Here is a 17,567-nt window from a genome sequence, read left to right on the forward strand (position 1 = left end):
AATGACGAATCCAGGAGCATGGAGTCTCGGCGTGAGATACTAAATGGATATTGTTGTTAAAGAATGCGTAGGTTGGCCCCGCCCCCTCCCGGCAGCCGCCGGTCCTGCAGCAGTGCAGCCGCGCGGGGGGCGGGGCTTGAGGGCGGCTGTGCGCCTGCGCGGTGGCTGCTCGCGAGCGGTGACAGTTGGAAGCGGCCGCACAGCGCGGGACGGGGCGGAGGGGCAGCGGGTAAGGCCTCGAGCCCGGCGGGGGGGCGGGGGGCCGTGAGGTACCAGTCCAGGCTCTCCCCGCCCTCCCTTAACTGCCGTCCCCTTTCCCCTCACTGTAGAGACCGCCCCCCCCCCCCCCCGAGCTCGGGCCTTCACTGAGTGACCGACTGACGGAGGGAGAGGTCGGGCCTCGCGCGCGGTGTGTGAGGGACTCGCACACGGCAGCGCCCCGAGGCCCCGCTCCCCTCCCGCATAACAACAACGACAGCAACAACCGTCCCGAACGGTGACCCGGTCCTGGAGACCGTCTGAAAGCGCTTCACAGGATACACCGGAAAGTGTAGTGACTGTGTGTAATGTGCGGCAGCCGATTGCGCCCCAGCGACGGCCCCACCAGCAGTGCCGGACTGAGTGACCACATTATTATTATTATTATTGTTAATAAATATTATTTTAACTTCTGCTCCGAAGCTTAATCCCCCCCACTCCCCCCCCCCCCCCCCCCCCCCGGGCAGGAGGCTGCCTCCCCCTGTGGCGGACAGTGACCAGTGGTCTGGGTGACACGTGTCCGCTGTGACCCACCTTTTGACCCATGTTTCCCGGTGGCAATCGGTTCGGGTCCCGAAGCCGCGACGGCAGCGTCGTGTCTCAGAATCAGAGCGGTGTTCCAATGCGGTGCTGATTTCATGAACTCCTTCCAGTGCGTTCAGTTCCATGTTTGGACCTTTGCCCACGTTCGTCTCAATTAAAAATATCATTGTGTCAGAAATCAAATGCAGATCTGAGCCATCCTCACATTTGCCCCCTTGTGTTTTTATTTTAGTTTGACTCTGAGGCTGACCGGGTGCTGGTAAATCTCTCTTGAGATTTTACCCCCTGTGAAGGGCGCTACACAAATGCAACTTTACACATAAATACAAGCATCACTTGTCTCTTAAACTTTATACAAAATGCGGATTCAAAGTTTTACCCAATCTTGGTCATATTTAGACTTCCCTTAGTTTCGCAAACTCCTTCCATCATAATAGTGGTTTTGTTGAGTCAACTTCTCGATAAAGCCTTTTTTTTAATGGAAATTAGTACAGTATTAGTTACATATGGCGAACTGAGTGGCAAGAAATGTGATGCCAAAGAAAGAAAAGTAATTGTGAATTTACACGACTTACCTTTGGGGTGGGGAGAAAGTTTGCAGAACTCTCACGGTGGAATTAATTCCTTGCGATCTGTGGCCTCTTGTTCAGTGGTTTCAAGTTTTAGTTGACCGATTGGTTGACACTATTTTGCTGTGTGGTCAGTCCCTGCCGTTCTTGTAACGGAGAATTTTGGTATGAAAAATAATGAAATTATCGTCAAAAAAGATTTTTTTTTAGAGTGTCAAACCAATAAGAAAAGCTAGAGCATTTCCAGGTGGTTCCTTTAGTCTTTACTGCCACTGTGATTAAATAGTGTGATACAATATCATGGTGAAACTTAAGTATGATACGCCATAGAATAAATGTGAAGAAAGTCTTATGATAGCTGCAATGTGACATCACATCCTTAGTGATTGTTGCTATCCAATATATTGGGAGTTGGTACAATATTGTAATCCTGCAGCTGTATGTGATGCTAAGGATTATGTTTGAAACTCACCTTGAATTTGGTCTTATCAGACACCTGGCAAAGGTAGCTTGCAAAAAGACGCTTGGTGAAGGAGACTGATAAAAAGGTGCTCAGAGGTGGCATAATATCTGAATAAATATATATTGAATTTTGCTTTTAGCTGCTGTTTATTATTCGTTATTTAGATACTGAGCAAAAACTATGAAATGGGAATACTTGAGTATGGAAGACTCCGAATGTGAATCACATGGATGCACTATGGAGTAAATCTAAGCAATAATTTTGACTCCCAATATTGTTTATCTGTTTACTTTGCATTGAAATATTCAGCCAATTTGTCTGTCTAAATACAACAGCATTTTATATGTGAATATTTATGCTTGCTGTTTGTTTTGCCCAATTATAATTTTCTTTTGTGGGGAAGCCCTCAAACATTGCTATATTATTTTCTTGAATAATGATATACATTGGTGCAAAAACACTGATTGGTAATTTCAAGGAGAATTTTATGATTTCATTTAACTAATTCTAGTAGTCACAAAGAAACTTTGTCTTGGGTTAACATAAACAATAACATTCTGTATTTGGATTCCCCTCTTGTAATATTGTATTCATCAATAATCTTATTTATAAAATTATGGTTCTTTAAAACAGTTTATTTCTTCACAAGTATTCGGACAAAATAGAAATTCGGTACCACATCTTACATACCACCAAAAAATGACATCAAATATAACAAATTTATTTCAGGATGTCATTTCTCATGTCACAGGTATCTAATTTAGACAGTTTGATAATGCTGTTTTGTGTCAAATGTCTCAAAATATCTCAGGGACAATGAATAAGGCTATTCATCCTGCTCTGCATTGCTGATGTAATACATGCTGTGTCAATGCTGTACCACATCGTATTGTACCTGTATTACATACAGATCCAGATGTCCTGAAGCCTGGTATTACTGAGTCAAACTGCATTGTAATTACAATTCTTTGCTTTGTATTTAAGTTGAATCATGACCGACACAAATGTATCTCCATTGAAGCACTTTGTTCAAGCGAAAAAGAAGATTAATGCAATCTTTGAACAGCTGCTGGCATATGTTACTGAAGGTGCAGGCTTTATTGAAGGTAAACTGTCGATACAGTCCGCTGTTTCTTTAGGTGTTTAATAATCGCTAATGGATTGCAAAAGATAATCTTAGGGTAATGTTGGTCCTTGTAACTTGTGGACACCATAGTTGTAACTGATTGTTGGTGTGCTTGAGATTGAAAATGATCTATTTTCTGTTATTCCTTGGTAGAGACTGTTTAGTTTATAAAGCTTGTAACTAGATCATTCTGAAGCAGTTGTGATAGTGGTATGTGCTAATTATCAACTGTTATAACTTCAGATGTTTGTTAGGAATATGCAATCCACTGAATGAAAAGTGATGTAATAGACATAAAAACAAACCCCAGGCTAACAGTAAGATGATCTCTTTGTGGTGTTTTAAATACTTTAGAATCTCATCAAAATAAAGGACCAGATCAGATAGCAACTGAAGAGCAGTTGGAAAAGTTAAAAACATTTGCTTCTAAAGTGGGTGGAATCAGTGAGGTGCTGGCACGGCGACACATGAAAGTGGCATTTTTTGGAAGGTGAGTTGCAAAGATTATTTCCTGTTTGTTTTTTCAAAATCTTCATGAGTGTTAAATGTTGATGCCATCTAAAGCTCTGCAAATCTGTGGCATTATTATTTCTCTGCCCACTCTTTGCAGTCTAGGTGAAGTTTTACACAAATGAGTTGTGCACTAATAGCTTTTGCTTTCTAAAATATAATGTGGGCAATCCAAGTCTTTTGAATTCTATCTTATGCAAACAGATTTTGAAAGACTTTTCCTGCTCACACCCTCTTCTCCCATAATGAACAGTTATTATTTTACCTTGAATTTCCCATAGAACAAGCAATGGGAAGAGCACTGTAATCAATGCAATGCTATGGGATAAAGTATTACCCAGTGGAATTGGACACACAACCAACTGTTTCCTCAGTGTTGAAGGAACAGATGGGGATAAAGCCTATCTGATGACTGAAGATTCTGAGGAAAAAAAGAGCGTGAAGGTGAGGGCTGTGCTGTATAGAATGTATTGCAGGTATAAGTGTCAGTGGAAACTCCATTAAAGTATATTAAAAGTTAGGATGAGTTTTACAGATTAACAGTATTTCCTGTAAATATAATACCATACAAATTTTCATTTATATAGCGCCTTTTGTATCAGGAGGACATCCCAAAGTGCTGGAAACTAGATTTGGCATGCTAGAATTTCAAATTACTTGACTTAAATAGTTCAGAATTGTACTGACTTTTACGCAGCATTCTTTAGGTGATTAGTATTTAGTAATGAAATGTAAATCTTAATGTTAAACATATATAAGTTGGTGTTAAACATATACGTTAAGATAACTGCTTCTTCCTGCAAAGGGAGGTTATTTTTCTTTAAAAATTAACATGAAACTTTTTATTGCTGGAGGAGAAAGGGGTTCCTCAGAAGCTCCACCTGCATTTGATATTTCAGAACATTTGATGATATTATTGTACAGTAATGTATATTTCTCTGCTTTCAGACTGTGAACCAGCTGGCACATGCTCTGCATCAGAATGAATATTTGGATGCTGGATGTCTTGTTCGTGTTTTCTGGCCCAAATCAAAATGTGTTATACTCCGAGATGACTTGGTGTTGATGGATAGGTATGTGATGTAGAAAACTAGAATTTCAAATTGATTGACTTAAAGAGTTAGAGTTGTACTGACTTTTGCGCAGCATTCTTTAGGTGACTAGTATTTGGTAAAGAAACAGAATTATATAGATATTAATAGAAATTTTAAACTAGGGTCTAATTTCTACTTTAGTATGCACTAGAGTGTTTAGCTCATATTCATTATGTAATTGTAATTGTAACTGAGGCAATATGACCATCTGTAGGTTGTTGCAGATTTTTATATTTTGATCAAGTCCTTTGTTTTTCTCAAACACTTACTGATCTCTCTTTCTACAGCCCTGGTACCGATGTCACAACTGAACTGGACACCTGGATTGACAAGTTCTGTCTGGATGCTGATGTCTTTGTGCTAGTGGCAAATTCTGAATCCACGCTCATGCAAACTGTAAATAAATCAGAAATTATCTTAATGTTCAATAGTTGCTTCCCAAACTGTTCTAATCCTGTAAAATTAATACTACTGGCTTTACTTTTGATTTTCTGTGAATTTTAAATATAACAAACTACCTTCCAGTCACCATTCATAAGTTGGAAGTCCTGTACCACAGACCCAGCAAATCCACAGAACGTTCAGTGTTAAATTTGAAATGTTTTTTTTAGGTTTGGCTGCAAACCTGAATTCAAAGATGTATGAAAAAGAACATTTTGGCTTCAGAATAGCGTGAACATATAAGTTTTTTGTCACTTTCAGGAGAAACAGTTTTTCCATAAAGTTAATGCACGCCTTTCAAAGCCCAACATTTTCATTCTGAATAATCGCTGGGATGCCTCTGCTTCTGAGCCAGAATACATGGATGAGGTAAGTTGTTGATGGATGTTGTTATTGGAGAAATACAGGGATGCAAAATATTTCAATTTCATTATTGCGCATTACTGGCTTGTGGTGCTTATTGAACACTACATAACAATTACTGAAATATGAACGCATTTGTGTGAACATGTTACATTTGCAGTTTGTATATTTACTGCTATTATTCATATGTAGTATACAAAGTAAAATGAAGATGATAGTTTTAACCAATTTAGATTAATTCTAGAAAATAACAATGACCTAATAATGAAGCTGTTGGTGTATGGCTCAGGTGCGCCAGCAGCATACTGACCGCTGTATCGGTTTTCTCGTGGATGAGCTTCGAGTAATGGATCGGCGGCAAGCTGGGAATCGCATCTTTTTTATTTCAGCCAAGGAGGTTCTGAATGCACGAGTTCATAAAGCACAAGGGATGCCAGAAGGTGGTAAGTCCTGTGGTTTAGTTGTTTTAAGACTTTCTGGATCTCCGAAGTCTTGTACATAACTACAATGTTGTAAATTTGTCACTGAATGTTATTCCATTTTTTTTTCTTAAAGATGAATTTCTAAAATACCTCTTTTTTCCATATCTCTTTAGTCAATCAACCTAATACCACTGGTGCCAACTGACTATTTAGTGATTGTTTTATGGGAGGCTGTATGATTTTTAAAAAATATTTTGGGATTGCATCAAATGATAGTTACTTCCACAATATTTAAACTTTGTTTAAGATTGGTTGTCTGACAGTTCTGTACAATTGTTTCAAACACTGATGTATAGAACCTATTCCCATTATAATCCTGCCAGATACAGCAATCAGCAAATGGGTTGGTGTACATTGTTTTATTTTCCCTTTAGAGTTCAAATTTTTATGATACCATAGTTATAAATAAATGTTTTTGATTTTCTTTTTTAAATCCTGCATTCTTGTTCTTCAGGTGGTGCATTAGCAGATGGGTTCCAGGACAGACTTGTTGAATTTCAGAATTTTGAGCGGCGGTTTGAGGTAAATAATCTATGGGTATATTTTAATAGGCTGGTAATTGTTGATGCTTTTAAATGCATCACTTTACAATCTGATTCTAAATGCAATAGACTTTGTGTCTATGTAAGAAATGTCAGTGGAATTTCTTTGATAATGTCTTGTGTCATTTGAATGCATTAGACTTAGACTTGTATACAAGCTAAATATGTATTTTGTTTCAACTTTTTATATTACTGCACATTTCTTATTTTGTAACCGTTATGCCTCCTCAAGCCTAAACTGTGCTTAGCTCCAAAAGTACGTATTGCTGTCTCCAAATCTTAGATTTGCAGTTATAACTTCTGGTTAGTTGAAAAGTACATGTGCTGAGCTTTTATTTAGTAAAAAATAATGAAGTTATTACGTTTGTGATGTTATGAATATCTTGAATTTGAGTAAGAATAGCAAAAGTTAAGTATGATTTTAAATGTATAAAATTTGTTTTTCTCCTTTATCTCATAAAATATATACTGCATTCATGATTAGGAAATGTAAATTTAACTTTGCAACATACTTACTTTAGATAACTTCAATAATTCAACATTGTAAGATGATATACGTACAAAAGTATTTTAGGACATCCTCCTGATGTGAACGGTACTATATAAGTGCAATTTGTTGCTGTTGAAATAGTTACTGCTATATAGGTTTAAATTGAACTTCCAGAGAAAAGCACTAAATAGCTTTTTATTTCAAATATCTTTTTAAGGAGTATGTTGCTAAAATATACGAGGAAGTTTTACATAAGTCTTGAAAACATGGTATTGCAACAATTTCATTATGCACTAATTGAATTCATTGTATATTTATAATATTTGTAACCGTTGGTACAGTGTACAATGTTCTTCTGTCTTTGGTCCTCTCCTCTTCAACCTGTACATGCTCCCCATTGGTGACATCATCCACAGACATGGGGTCAACTTCTACATGAATGCGGATGACACCCAACTCTATCTCTCTGTCTCCACCCTCAACCCCAGGACCACTGATGTCCTGTCAGACATCAACTCCTGGATGAGAGACAACTTTTTACAGTTGAATGTTAGCAAGACCAAGGCCCTCCTGATTGGCTCCCACCAGCGCCTCCACGCCTCAGGCACTGGCAGCATCACCATCCACAGATGCACACTCCACCCCACCAATCCAGTCAGGAACATAGGCGTTTTGTTTGACCCTCAACTGTCCTTTCTCACACACATCGGTGCCATGTCCTGCTCTGCTTTCCCCCATCTCTGCAACATTGCCAGACTCCACCACTGCAAGCTGCAAAACCCCCATACATGCCTCCATTACAATCAGGCTTGACTATGCCAAGGCCCTGCTTGTCGGCCTCCCCAACTCTTCCCTCCACAAGCTGAAGATCACCCAGAAGCTGCAACTCATGTCCTCTTCTGCGCCAGGCTCCATCACCCCCACTCTTATCCGGCTCCCCATCCTTCAGAGGATCGAGTTCAAAATTCTCATCCTTACCTTCGGGCCTTCAGCCTCTCTTCCCTCACCTTCTGGAACTCCATCCCACATTCCCTTCGCCTCGCTTCCTCCCGTGCCTCCTTCAAGGCGCATCTCAAGACTCTCCTCTTTGACCGTGCCTTCAGCCACCCTCCTATCTCCACCCTCCCTGATCCCAGCCCCCACGCGCTCCCCGCTCGGATCTTAATCCCTGACTGTGCAGTGCCTTGGGATGTCCTCCCAACGTGAAAGGCACTTTACAAATATTGTATTGTGTAGACGATCGTTGATAAGTACTGGGTTTCTGCTTCTTTAACCTTTTTCTTTTCTTCTGGAAACTAATACTAAATAATGAAATCACCTAACTCTTAGTTTCTCATTGAGAAGCTGTTTCTTCTATCCCACAGCTGTCCCTTAGTGCTCCTTAATTGTGTGTTTATTAATCAACCTTTTGCATTCATTGCTGAAGTCTAGATGTGCTTCAGTGAGATGCTCTTAGAAATGCTACTTTCCTTTTCATTCCTTATTTTTCCACCCTTGTATTCTTTTCTGTTTGTTTATTTTGATTAAAATTGCATTGGATAAGGGTACTGAATTTTACTAGTTTCCTAATTTTGGTTAAGAAGATAGAAGTAAAACAATTTATCAATTTATACATGTGATTAGGAAAGTACACTTTTGATTATACTGGACAGAACAATTTAGAACAAAACACATAGAAAGGCTTGTGGCTGATTTTAGTCCTTGCTATTTATGTGACTTTTTTTGATGTGTGCGTAGAAGCATGATTGCTGATACTCAATCGCACACAGAATCTAAATGAATTAAGATATGCATATTCTCTGACTTGTAAGTTGATAGTAAATTGTAGATGTTCAATCAGTCATGGAAATGCTGCTATAATTTAGTGGTAAGTGACAGGCCTTTAGTTTACGTTCACATACTTAGTGTAAGATACATTTGGCCTAGATAATCATTTTATGCATGAGCTTATTTTTGTTGAGACTAACACGTTACTGTGAATAGAAATTTTGTCAGATACTGTCTTGCTACTGTTTATGCATATTTTTGTTTGGGCGTTTTTGCTTTTCCACTTGTGAAGTTTATGATTTTGCACATTCCTAATTAACAGCAGCAAGTTTGTATCTGACAAGCTCTTTATATATGTCTACACCAAATAATATGGGGTTCACAGTAATGTGTTCCTGCTTGGGTCTCGCAGGAGTGTATCTCGCAGTCAGCAGTGAAAACAAAATTTGAGCAGCACACAATCACAGCTAAACAGATCATAGACACTGTGAAAAACATCATGGACTCGATCAACGTGGTTGCAGCAGATAAAAGGTAGGGGGGAAAAATCTGCACAGTGGTTTGATTTATCTACAAAGGATCATTTCTCAACATTACAAAGAAACTTAACCTGGCTTTTTATAAATTTTGGGTGGAGGATCGAACTGCAAGTTGCCTTCTACATTTGACTGACTTGTAGTTTATCTCAAGTTATTTAAACATTAGGAAAAATGTCAATTGTTAGTACAGATTAATTTTCTCCATTGCTCTCAATTCCTTTTATTTTAAGGTTTATTCATGATCTAGTTTTAACAACAAAATTTGGTCAGATCATGGCCATTTTGAATGCTGCTGTTAATCTCAAATATACCTGTGTCAAACCAGTAATTCCTCTTTAGTCATTATCACATATAGACCAGATGTCTTCATATGAGGAGAGAAAAGAAGGCATAATGTCCTTTTATGAATTTTGTCATGCGCATTGGTGACCCTCCCACTTAGATACAGTTTGGGCCTTATTCTGACCAGATTCTCAATCTTACTCCCACTATCAAACACACTTTAAGATGCTCGTCATTTCATAAGGTGGGTTACACTGTGTACTGGTGCAGCTGTGAGAATTCTAGATTTTCTTTGGGGGGAAAGAACTACAGATACCATGCTTTTTTAATGTATATGTATGTATCTGATTAAAAATTAGTCATGGTTAAATTGAGTACTTAAATACATATGTTTTATTGTTTACATGATGGATTTCTATTCTAGTGTTTTTGGGACACCTCCTAAGCATCCTTTGGCTAGGAGATTTTATTTTCAGTAAGTGGTGGATGGAGTATATTATTGGGTGATCAAGAAGCAAAAATTAAATGGAAAGTGTAAAACTTTCCTGGATGTACTTTAAAGTTCCCATGTTCCTAATATGAAGAGATGGCATCAACTAATTATGATATAGTCACAATTCTAACTAATTCTTTGCGTTATAGAGTGTGTTCCTTGGAGGAGCGAGAGGACTACAAAGACCGACTGGAGTTTGTGAAAAACCAACTGATTCTACTAACTGAAGAATGCAAGAAGAAGATAAAGCTGGTGGCATCAGAGGTACAAGATAAGGTAAGAGCTGATAGAAAATGTTCTTCCTACAAAATAAGTGACATTTACATAAGGTGTCAATATTGTTTCTCTAGATTATTACATTTGATCTATCTAGTGCTTTATCACATTGTCAAGACACTTCAAAGTGTTTTACAGGATATGCTGTAAAGTAGTGTGAATATGTATTGTGTGGGCAAACAGCAGCCTATTTGTGTAAAGCAGCTTCCCAGTGTATTTCTCTGCAGGCTCCACACTCAGATAAAAAGCAATTCTTCAATTGCATTCTGGGTTCATAACAGTAATCCTGCTGCAAACAGGAAAATTTTGATTCTTTGACTTGTTAGAATTCAGTATCTCTGGTTCTTAGCTGAAGGAACATGTTTTGGGTAGAAGGCTTAAAATAGTGGATTGGTCCCAGAGTCTCCATTTGACAGTTTAACCTTAGAGTTGCACAATCCTAATTATGTACAAAATATTACATGCTCGTGAAAGTATCTAATGAGCTTCCAGAAAACTTTCCATTTTGAAAACTTCAACTAACTCAAAACAAAATAGTTTTTTGTAATTCAAAACTGGATTTCTTGGTTTTCAGCTTGATGTCCTTCCATCTATCTTAAGCCTACATCTCTTAATTCAAAAACAAAGTACTATTGATTTTTTTTTGTCATTTATCTAATTGAATTCTTGGAAAAGCTTGAAATGAATGAGTACATTTTCTGTCTGGTTTTGTTATTTAAACATGAACCCCTTGCGCTTTTACACTGCTAGTTAATCTATCTAATCTCTGTTTTAGAATAGGTCAATTATTTTAAATAAAATAAACCTGTTTAGTACTGTTCACATTAACATGAAACATATCTTGTATTTCAGGTTTCCAATGCAATGACTGATGAAATTTGCCGCCTTTCTGTATTAGTTGATGAATTTCACGCTGATTTTCATTCTTCTCCACAAGTCTTGAAGCTTTATCGAAGTGTGAGTGAGAATCTTTTCATTTGTGGCAAAATGTTTTGTCTTAAAATCTCTCATTTTATCAAGATAATGTAATTACTAAAGTGTGTATATAAAATGTATTTTTCCAGGATTTGCACAAGCACATTGAGGAAAGACTAGGCAAGAACCTGGCTGGTCGGTGCTCCAGTGCAGTCAGTGCCTCCCTGCAGACGGCACAGCTTCAAATGATAGGTGTGTACGCTGAAAGCGTGTTTGGTCTTTGTGATTTAACGGCAGCAAATTCCACAGTTCAGATATTTATCAGTGTTCGTTGAACAGATTAACTGGGAGAAGAGAAAGCAGGAAAAGGTCAATACCACAGGTTCATCACCAGGTGTCTTGTTCAACTAAATTTAGGATCAGCAAAAATAGCAAATTCCAATTAAATGAAGGTTAATAAAGCAGAACAACATCCCGTGCCTCCCAGTGAAGCCACGCTCCTGCACAGCCAAATCAGTTAAATCTCCAGACTTTGCTAAAGTTAAATGGTGCTTTAACTTTTCCATTAAAACTCAAAATAGATTTGTAGCTTTTATAATTTAGTGCAGTTTGAAGTACGATAACTCGTATTCTACAACTACAAATTGTCAGTCTTTTACATATTTTTAGTGTCTTATTTGAATGCAGAGCTTTGATCAAGCTGCTTACTTGTTATTTTGCAGACAATCTCAAGCCTTTACTTTCTTCAGAAACTCAGAGTCAGAACAATATATTTCTACCATACCGAAGGTTTGATCTTAGTTATGATCTGAATTGTGATCAGATATGTGCAGATTTCCAGGAAAATGTTGAATTTCATTTCTCACTCGGTTGGGCATCGCTGGTCAATCGTTTTCTCGGTCCAAAGAATGCTCGCGTGGCCCTGCTGGGATTAGATGAGCCAAGTTTTCAGGTATTCTCTTGCACTCTGTAAATTGTTCATTTGTCTTTTGCACAAAAAATTCTCCTTCATATCAATTAGTTCAAATGTTAAATTTTGCAAAACTGATTTGTGTTAAAATTGTCTTACTTTAGAGCAGTATTTTCTCAGTGCTTTTATTCCAGAATCCATTGAAAGGGAACAGTGTATTTTGAGGGTAAATTATTCCAACTCTGTTGTTCTTTCTCAGCTCTCTCTCAGTCGCGCACCAGCTGCAGCTAAGAGGGAGAACAGGTCATTGCTACCCAAGCAAATCCAGTCACACCTATTCTCTGCTTTGTGGTTAAGCTGTATAAAGCAATTGCTGTTAGGCAAGAATGGAGTAGTACAATTTACCTACACTTGTTTTATCATTCAGTTTCAAGCACTGAAGTGAAATTGAGCCATTGAAAACTAGAATGTCACTAGGATGTTCACTGGATCCCTGGTCTGTGCTAATATCAAACATGATAATGACATGATTCTTTAAGAGTGACCGGCATAATAATCCTTGCATTTGACACAGCACCTTTTCACGTCTTCCAAGACGTCTCAAAGCGCTTCACAGAGTACACTGTAAAGTGATTTGACTGTATATTTTGCATGACGTCAGAAAGCCAATAGATCTGCATGGAGAGTTTTTAAGATCCCTACTACTAAAATATTCAATGTAATGAGTCTCTCAATGGAAAATATGCGTGGTAAAGATTCTAAAGTTGTGAATAATCTTATAAATACTTGTATTTTCATATTATAGATTCCTCGACCTCTATCCACTCCAACTGCAACTAATGTACCTCTGCTTGCTCGGGAAAACATTGCACAGGAAGAGCTAATGATATCCCTAGTTACTGGGTTAGCTTCTTTGACATCACGAACTTCAATGGGCTTTCTCGTTGTTGGAGGAGTGGTAACAATTTTTTCTTTAATTTTGTGGCAATATTATCATAATAATCCTACAGTGCCTTTCAAGTCAGGGGGATGTTTCAAAGTGCTTCGCAGGATTACAGTTGGAACCATAACATTTAATATGATTTCTGCAAAGTCTGAGTTGCAGGCAAACTGTATGTCATATAAAATCTGATTAAATCAATAATCTACACTGCGCATTTGTGTAATATAATGCTGCCAGTAAATGTGCATGTGGTGACTAGTCAAAACTATCTTAAGTACTCCAAGACGCTGCCCTGTGTGAAGGGCATTGTATATTAGCGCGGCAGCTAATTTGGCCCAGCATTGTACCAGAAATAGCCATGAAATGAACGACCAATTTATCTGGGATTGTTGGACAGGAGAATAGTGCTATGGGATCTAATGCCCGTCTGAATAGGACCCTCTAGCCAGAGGTTATAAATCGAGATGTCCAGAAGATGTGAAAAGCGCTTCATCAAATGCAAGGATTATTTTTTATTTATTATAAATAAAACTGCAATATAATAGTATATATTGGCTTTTACCTTAGATTTTCAGAACTGTGGGCTGGAGACTTGTAGCTATTGCTGTAAGTCTTTACGGTCTGTTGTACGCATATGAACGTTTGACATGGACAACTAAGGCCAAGGAGAGAGCGTTTAAGCGTCAGTTTGTGGATTACGCTACGGAGAAACTGCAAATGGTTGTTAGTTTTACAAGTGCAAATTGTAGTCATCAAGTCCAGCAGTAAGTATATTTTACCATTTTTTATGCTATAGGGGCAGGTGGCCTAATTTAATGGCCTAGTGAATTAATTAACAAATAGAGCATTTATATGTAAGCAAACAGACCAGAAGGTTATAAGTTTAATTCTCAGTTTGCTCAGCAAACTGATCTCAGAGACAGCATTTGGGAAGTTATAATAGGCTTCTGGACAAAGGAGAAAATCAGCCATCCTTCCTCATTTACAAGTAGCATGATTGTTGTTTGCCCACACAGTGACTGCTTTGATGTAGGACATTTGAAACTGGTCATAAGAAGATGAGTTAAATTTCTGACCTATCTTTTTTTCCCAACTTGACTACATTCTTAGAGAATTGGCTAGTACCTTTGCTAGGCTATGCCAGGAGGTCGATTGCACTCAGAAAAAATTGGAAGAAGATATCACCAGCCTCAGCACAAAGATTGAATTCTTAGAGTCACTACAAAAACGATCAAAACTATTGAGGTAATGTTCTTTGGCTGATGTTTGGCACATGATTTTATTCTCAAAATTGTTTTCAGTCTAGTAGTTCTTAGGTGAAAGCACAATCATTATATTAATATTTTGATTCTTTTACAACCCGTTGTCTAGAAAGGGCAGAAAAAAAACTTTTTCAAACTGTTAAATCCCTTAAAATTAATTCTAATCTCTACAGCCAATATGGAACCTCGTTGTCCTGATCAACCCTCAACTCCCCGATCCCACAATATCACTCGGCTCTGCCACTGTCTCACACTGCAGGCCACCGAGACCCTCAAACACGCATTCATAACATCGAGGCTCGACTATGTAAACTCCCTGCTTGTCGGTCTCCCCAACTCCTCCCTCCATAGGCTACATATCATTCAGAACTCTGCAGCCCGTGTCCTCTCCCGCACTCGGCTCCGTGACCCTATCTCCTCGCCCGACTCCACTGGCTTCCCATCACACAGAGGATACAGTTCAAGATCCTGGTCCTCACCTTCAAAGCCCTCCATGGTCTTGCTTTCCCCAACCTCTGCGACCTCCTAACCCCCTACCATCCTGCTCGCTCCCTCCACTCACCAGGCTCCGGTCTGCTTCCCGGCTCCTGCCTCGTTCGCCCCACTATTGGCAGGCGGGCTTTCCGCCACTCTGCCCCCACCCTCTGGAACTCCATCTCGTAGTCCCCCTGCCTCAGCCTCTCCCTCGCCACCTTCAAGACCCTCCTCTTCGACTGCCTTTCCCTCTACCCTCCCCAATCCCGACCCCCAGCTCGGGTCTGATATACACATGTAATTTTGTTGTAATCGAAGCAGAATTGTATCTTAGCTCCATTAATCACCACTCTTTCCTGACTCACTGTCCCACACGGAGATGCCAATATTGTGTTGGTATGTTTGTGTTCCAAAATTAACATCGCTGTCCTTAAGAAATCAACATTCAACATCTCCAGCATTACAGTTGCATATATTTTATGCCATGGAATGTTTGACTTAAGAGATACATGTAGTCTTTACATGTATTTGTGTATCAATGTTAGTAAACCTATGCAATTTATAAATCTATATAAATCAGTCTTGCATACTGGAAACATAAATTATACATAGCTCCTACCTGCACAAAAATATTTGTTCCAAGGTCAAGGTATATTGCCGTATACATGTCTAATGAAGTTTAGCAGTCAGTGGAAGTATTTTGTGATGTAAAAGCATGTTGGTCTTATTCCAGACTGTTTATTAACAAGAGCAAAATATTGCTAGCTGAATTTGTGTTCGATTTCAAAAAAGCTAGTAATTTAGCATTGTAACCTTGCATTAGCTAGCATTTAATAATGAAAATATTTCTGATACACATCTATTCTCGATACTTTTTCTTGCAGAAATAAAGCAACGTGGCTAGAAAGTGAAATGGACCTCTTTACAAAACAGTACCTCGAGCAGAGCCAGTAACAAACTGAGCATATATATATATATATGACCTAAAGCAGCTCTTTCAATGATTGTCATCAATTTTGTGGTACATTATCGGTTGCTATAGTACTGTATGAAAAATACAAACCTCTAGTAGCCTTTGTACAGTTCTTTTCTAGAATCCTATTTAGAAATTTGACCCGATGTGGGTAAAGATGGTCATGGCGATTTATCAACACTAACCAAACCTTTTCTAAAGAGATCACTGCTGATCTTTGATTTTCATGCAACCAGTCAGGGAACTGTACAAAATTCCATTGCATTTTGCTTATCTCTGATTCCCCCCCCCCCACTCCTCCAACAAATGAACCTATGAATGACATAGTCTGTGCACTTTGATCTGCTGAGTGATTTGTGTGGATAACTCAACAGTATCATGAAACCTGAAAAATTGCTAGAAATTTGTACAAATATCAAAATATGATCAATATAAAATGTTGAATTTGACAATCATTTCAGTCGTTAGGATCTATTTCCTTGCCTTTTTTTAAGCATAAGTCGTATATTACATCTCAATCCTACCAGGTATGTCACATTCAGTATTCAGATAGAGAAACCAGAAGAGATTTATAACATGCATGTTATGTGGATACAATGTGTATTTGAGGGAAACTAACCCTAAATTCAAAGTAACTGATGGTCAAAAAGGTAAATTTAAAATCACTTTCTGAACAAATTCTATACTGCCCCCCCCCAAAAAAAAATCCTGCATCAGAATATTTATTATTTTTGTCAGGGAGGTACTTGTGTTGGTATAAACCACTGATCCTATGCTTGTGGTCAAGGTTGATACTGGGGAAAGCAAAGCAAAATAAATCCAGTCTAATTGGCTATTACCAGTTATAAAAACATGCAACATTTACTGAACCGTTGTTTCATCAGGTACTTAATGCCAAAAATGGGAAAGTATTTGTGAATTAGTCAAACTAAGTTGATGCGTTTCATGCAAAGTGTGAGAGACCTAAGGAATATTCTGTTTTGCTTTTGGTCGGGGGTGTTAAACAATGATGATCAAGTAACTGCTTGGTCCAATATCAACCCTGACAATCTACTTCCACCTAACAATCTACTTGTAGTTCCAAGCTGGCACAATGATGGGTAATTGTGTAATTAATACAGTGGTCATTGCTTTATTTACAATTCAGACAAGGTTTGAATTGGTATAATTTGCAGTTCTATTGTAAGTGGGTTGGAGAAAATTCTTTAAATGAAGGGATTTTGAACTTGCTCAAATCTTGTATAGAATGTTTAGATGTAAATACCAAAATTTGAATATTTCTTAAGCATTTATATTTTGACTTTAACCCTCAAGTTAATCACTTTAAACATTGTAAGTAAAGGTCTATGGAAAGGGCTTTAATCTATTTTGTACATTAGAGGTTTTAACTGGTGCATGATTTTTGTAAAACAACTTAAATTTTTCTCCATTTCTTGTTCTGGAAGGATCAAAAATGGCATATGAAAGAATTGCTGAAGTATTTTCTTTGGTTGTACATCTGCTGTATAATTTGGTAATAAATTTCAAATGTAGCCTGCAGTGATTTTTCCTCTTAAAAGAACAGATGAAGTGATTTTCAGCAATCACTGTCTGAAATAAGCAAACAATTAACAAGGTGAATTTAGTGGTACATTGTATATTTAATGAATCTAAACTGTCATTTGCAATAATAAGATCTAACATAACAGCAATTCGAGAGCCTTGTCTGAATACATCACACATTGGGTGTTTTCATGAGTTGGTGCAACATACTTCTGGATTAAGGAAGCCAGTGATTTAAAGATTGATTGCATGTTATACAATTAACTTGTGTGTAAATTTTAAACAATGACAAATCATTTCAGAACTATCC

General features: G+C 38.1%; 1 protein-coding gene across 2 annotated transcripts; it reads left to right on the forward strand.

Annotated features, from left to right (window-relative positions):
• Window positions 1-142: 142 nt before the first annotated feature.
• LOC103175851 (mitofusin-1) lies at window positions 143-17,249 on the forward strand. 2 transcript variants are annotated; one of them, XM_042338952.1, is made up of 18 exons: window positions 144-229; window positions 2,818-2,939; window positions 3,314-3,449; window positions 3,751-3,913; window positions 4,418-4,542; window positions 4,851-4,959; window positions 5,266-5,373; window positions 5,657-5,810; window positions 6,304-6,371; window positions 9,061-9,182; window positions 10,112-10,238; window positions 11,091-11,195; window positions 11,303-11,405; window positions 11,876-12,105; window positions 12,869-13,021; window positions 13,574-13,770; window positions 14,117-14,251; window positions 15,627-17,249. In XM_042338952.1, the coding sequence occupies exons 2-18, from the start codon at window positions 2,825-2,827 to the stop codon at window positions 15,694-15,696; spliced, it is 2,220 nt and encodes a 739-aa protein (XP_042194886.1). In that variant the 5' UTR covers window positions 144-229; window positions 2,818-2,824; the 3' UTR covers window positions 15,697-17,249. The 2 variants fall into 2 exon arrangements, with proteins under 2 accessions (XP_042194887.1, XP_042194886.1); XM_042338953.1 differs by lacking the exon at window positions 12,869-13,021 and having other exon boundaries at window positions 143-229.
• The last annotated feature ends 318 nt before the right edge of the window (window positions 17,250-17,567 follow it).

The sequence above is a fragment of the Callorhinchus milii genome, unplaced genomic scaffold (assembly GCF_018977255.1).
Source record: "Callorhinchus milii isolate IMCB2004 unplaced genomic scaffold, IMCB_Cmil_1.0 Scaffold11, whole genome shotgun sequence".
Lineage (NCBI taxonomy): Eukaryota > Metazoa > Chordata > Chondrichthyes > Chimaeriformes > Callorhinchidae > Callorhinchus > Callorhinchus milii.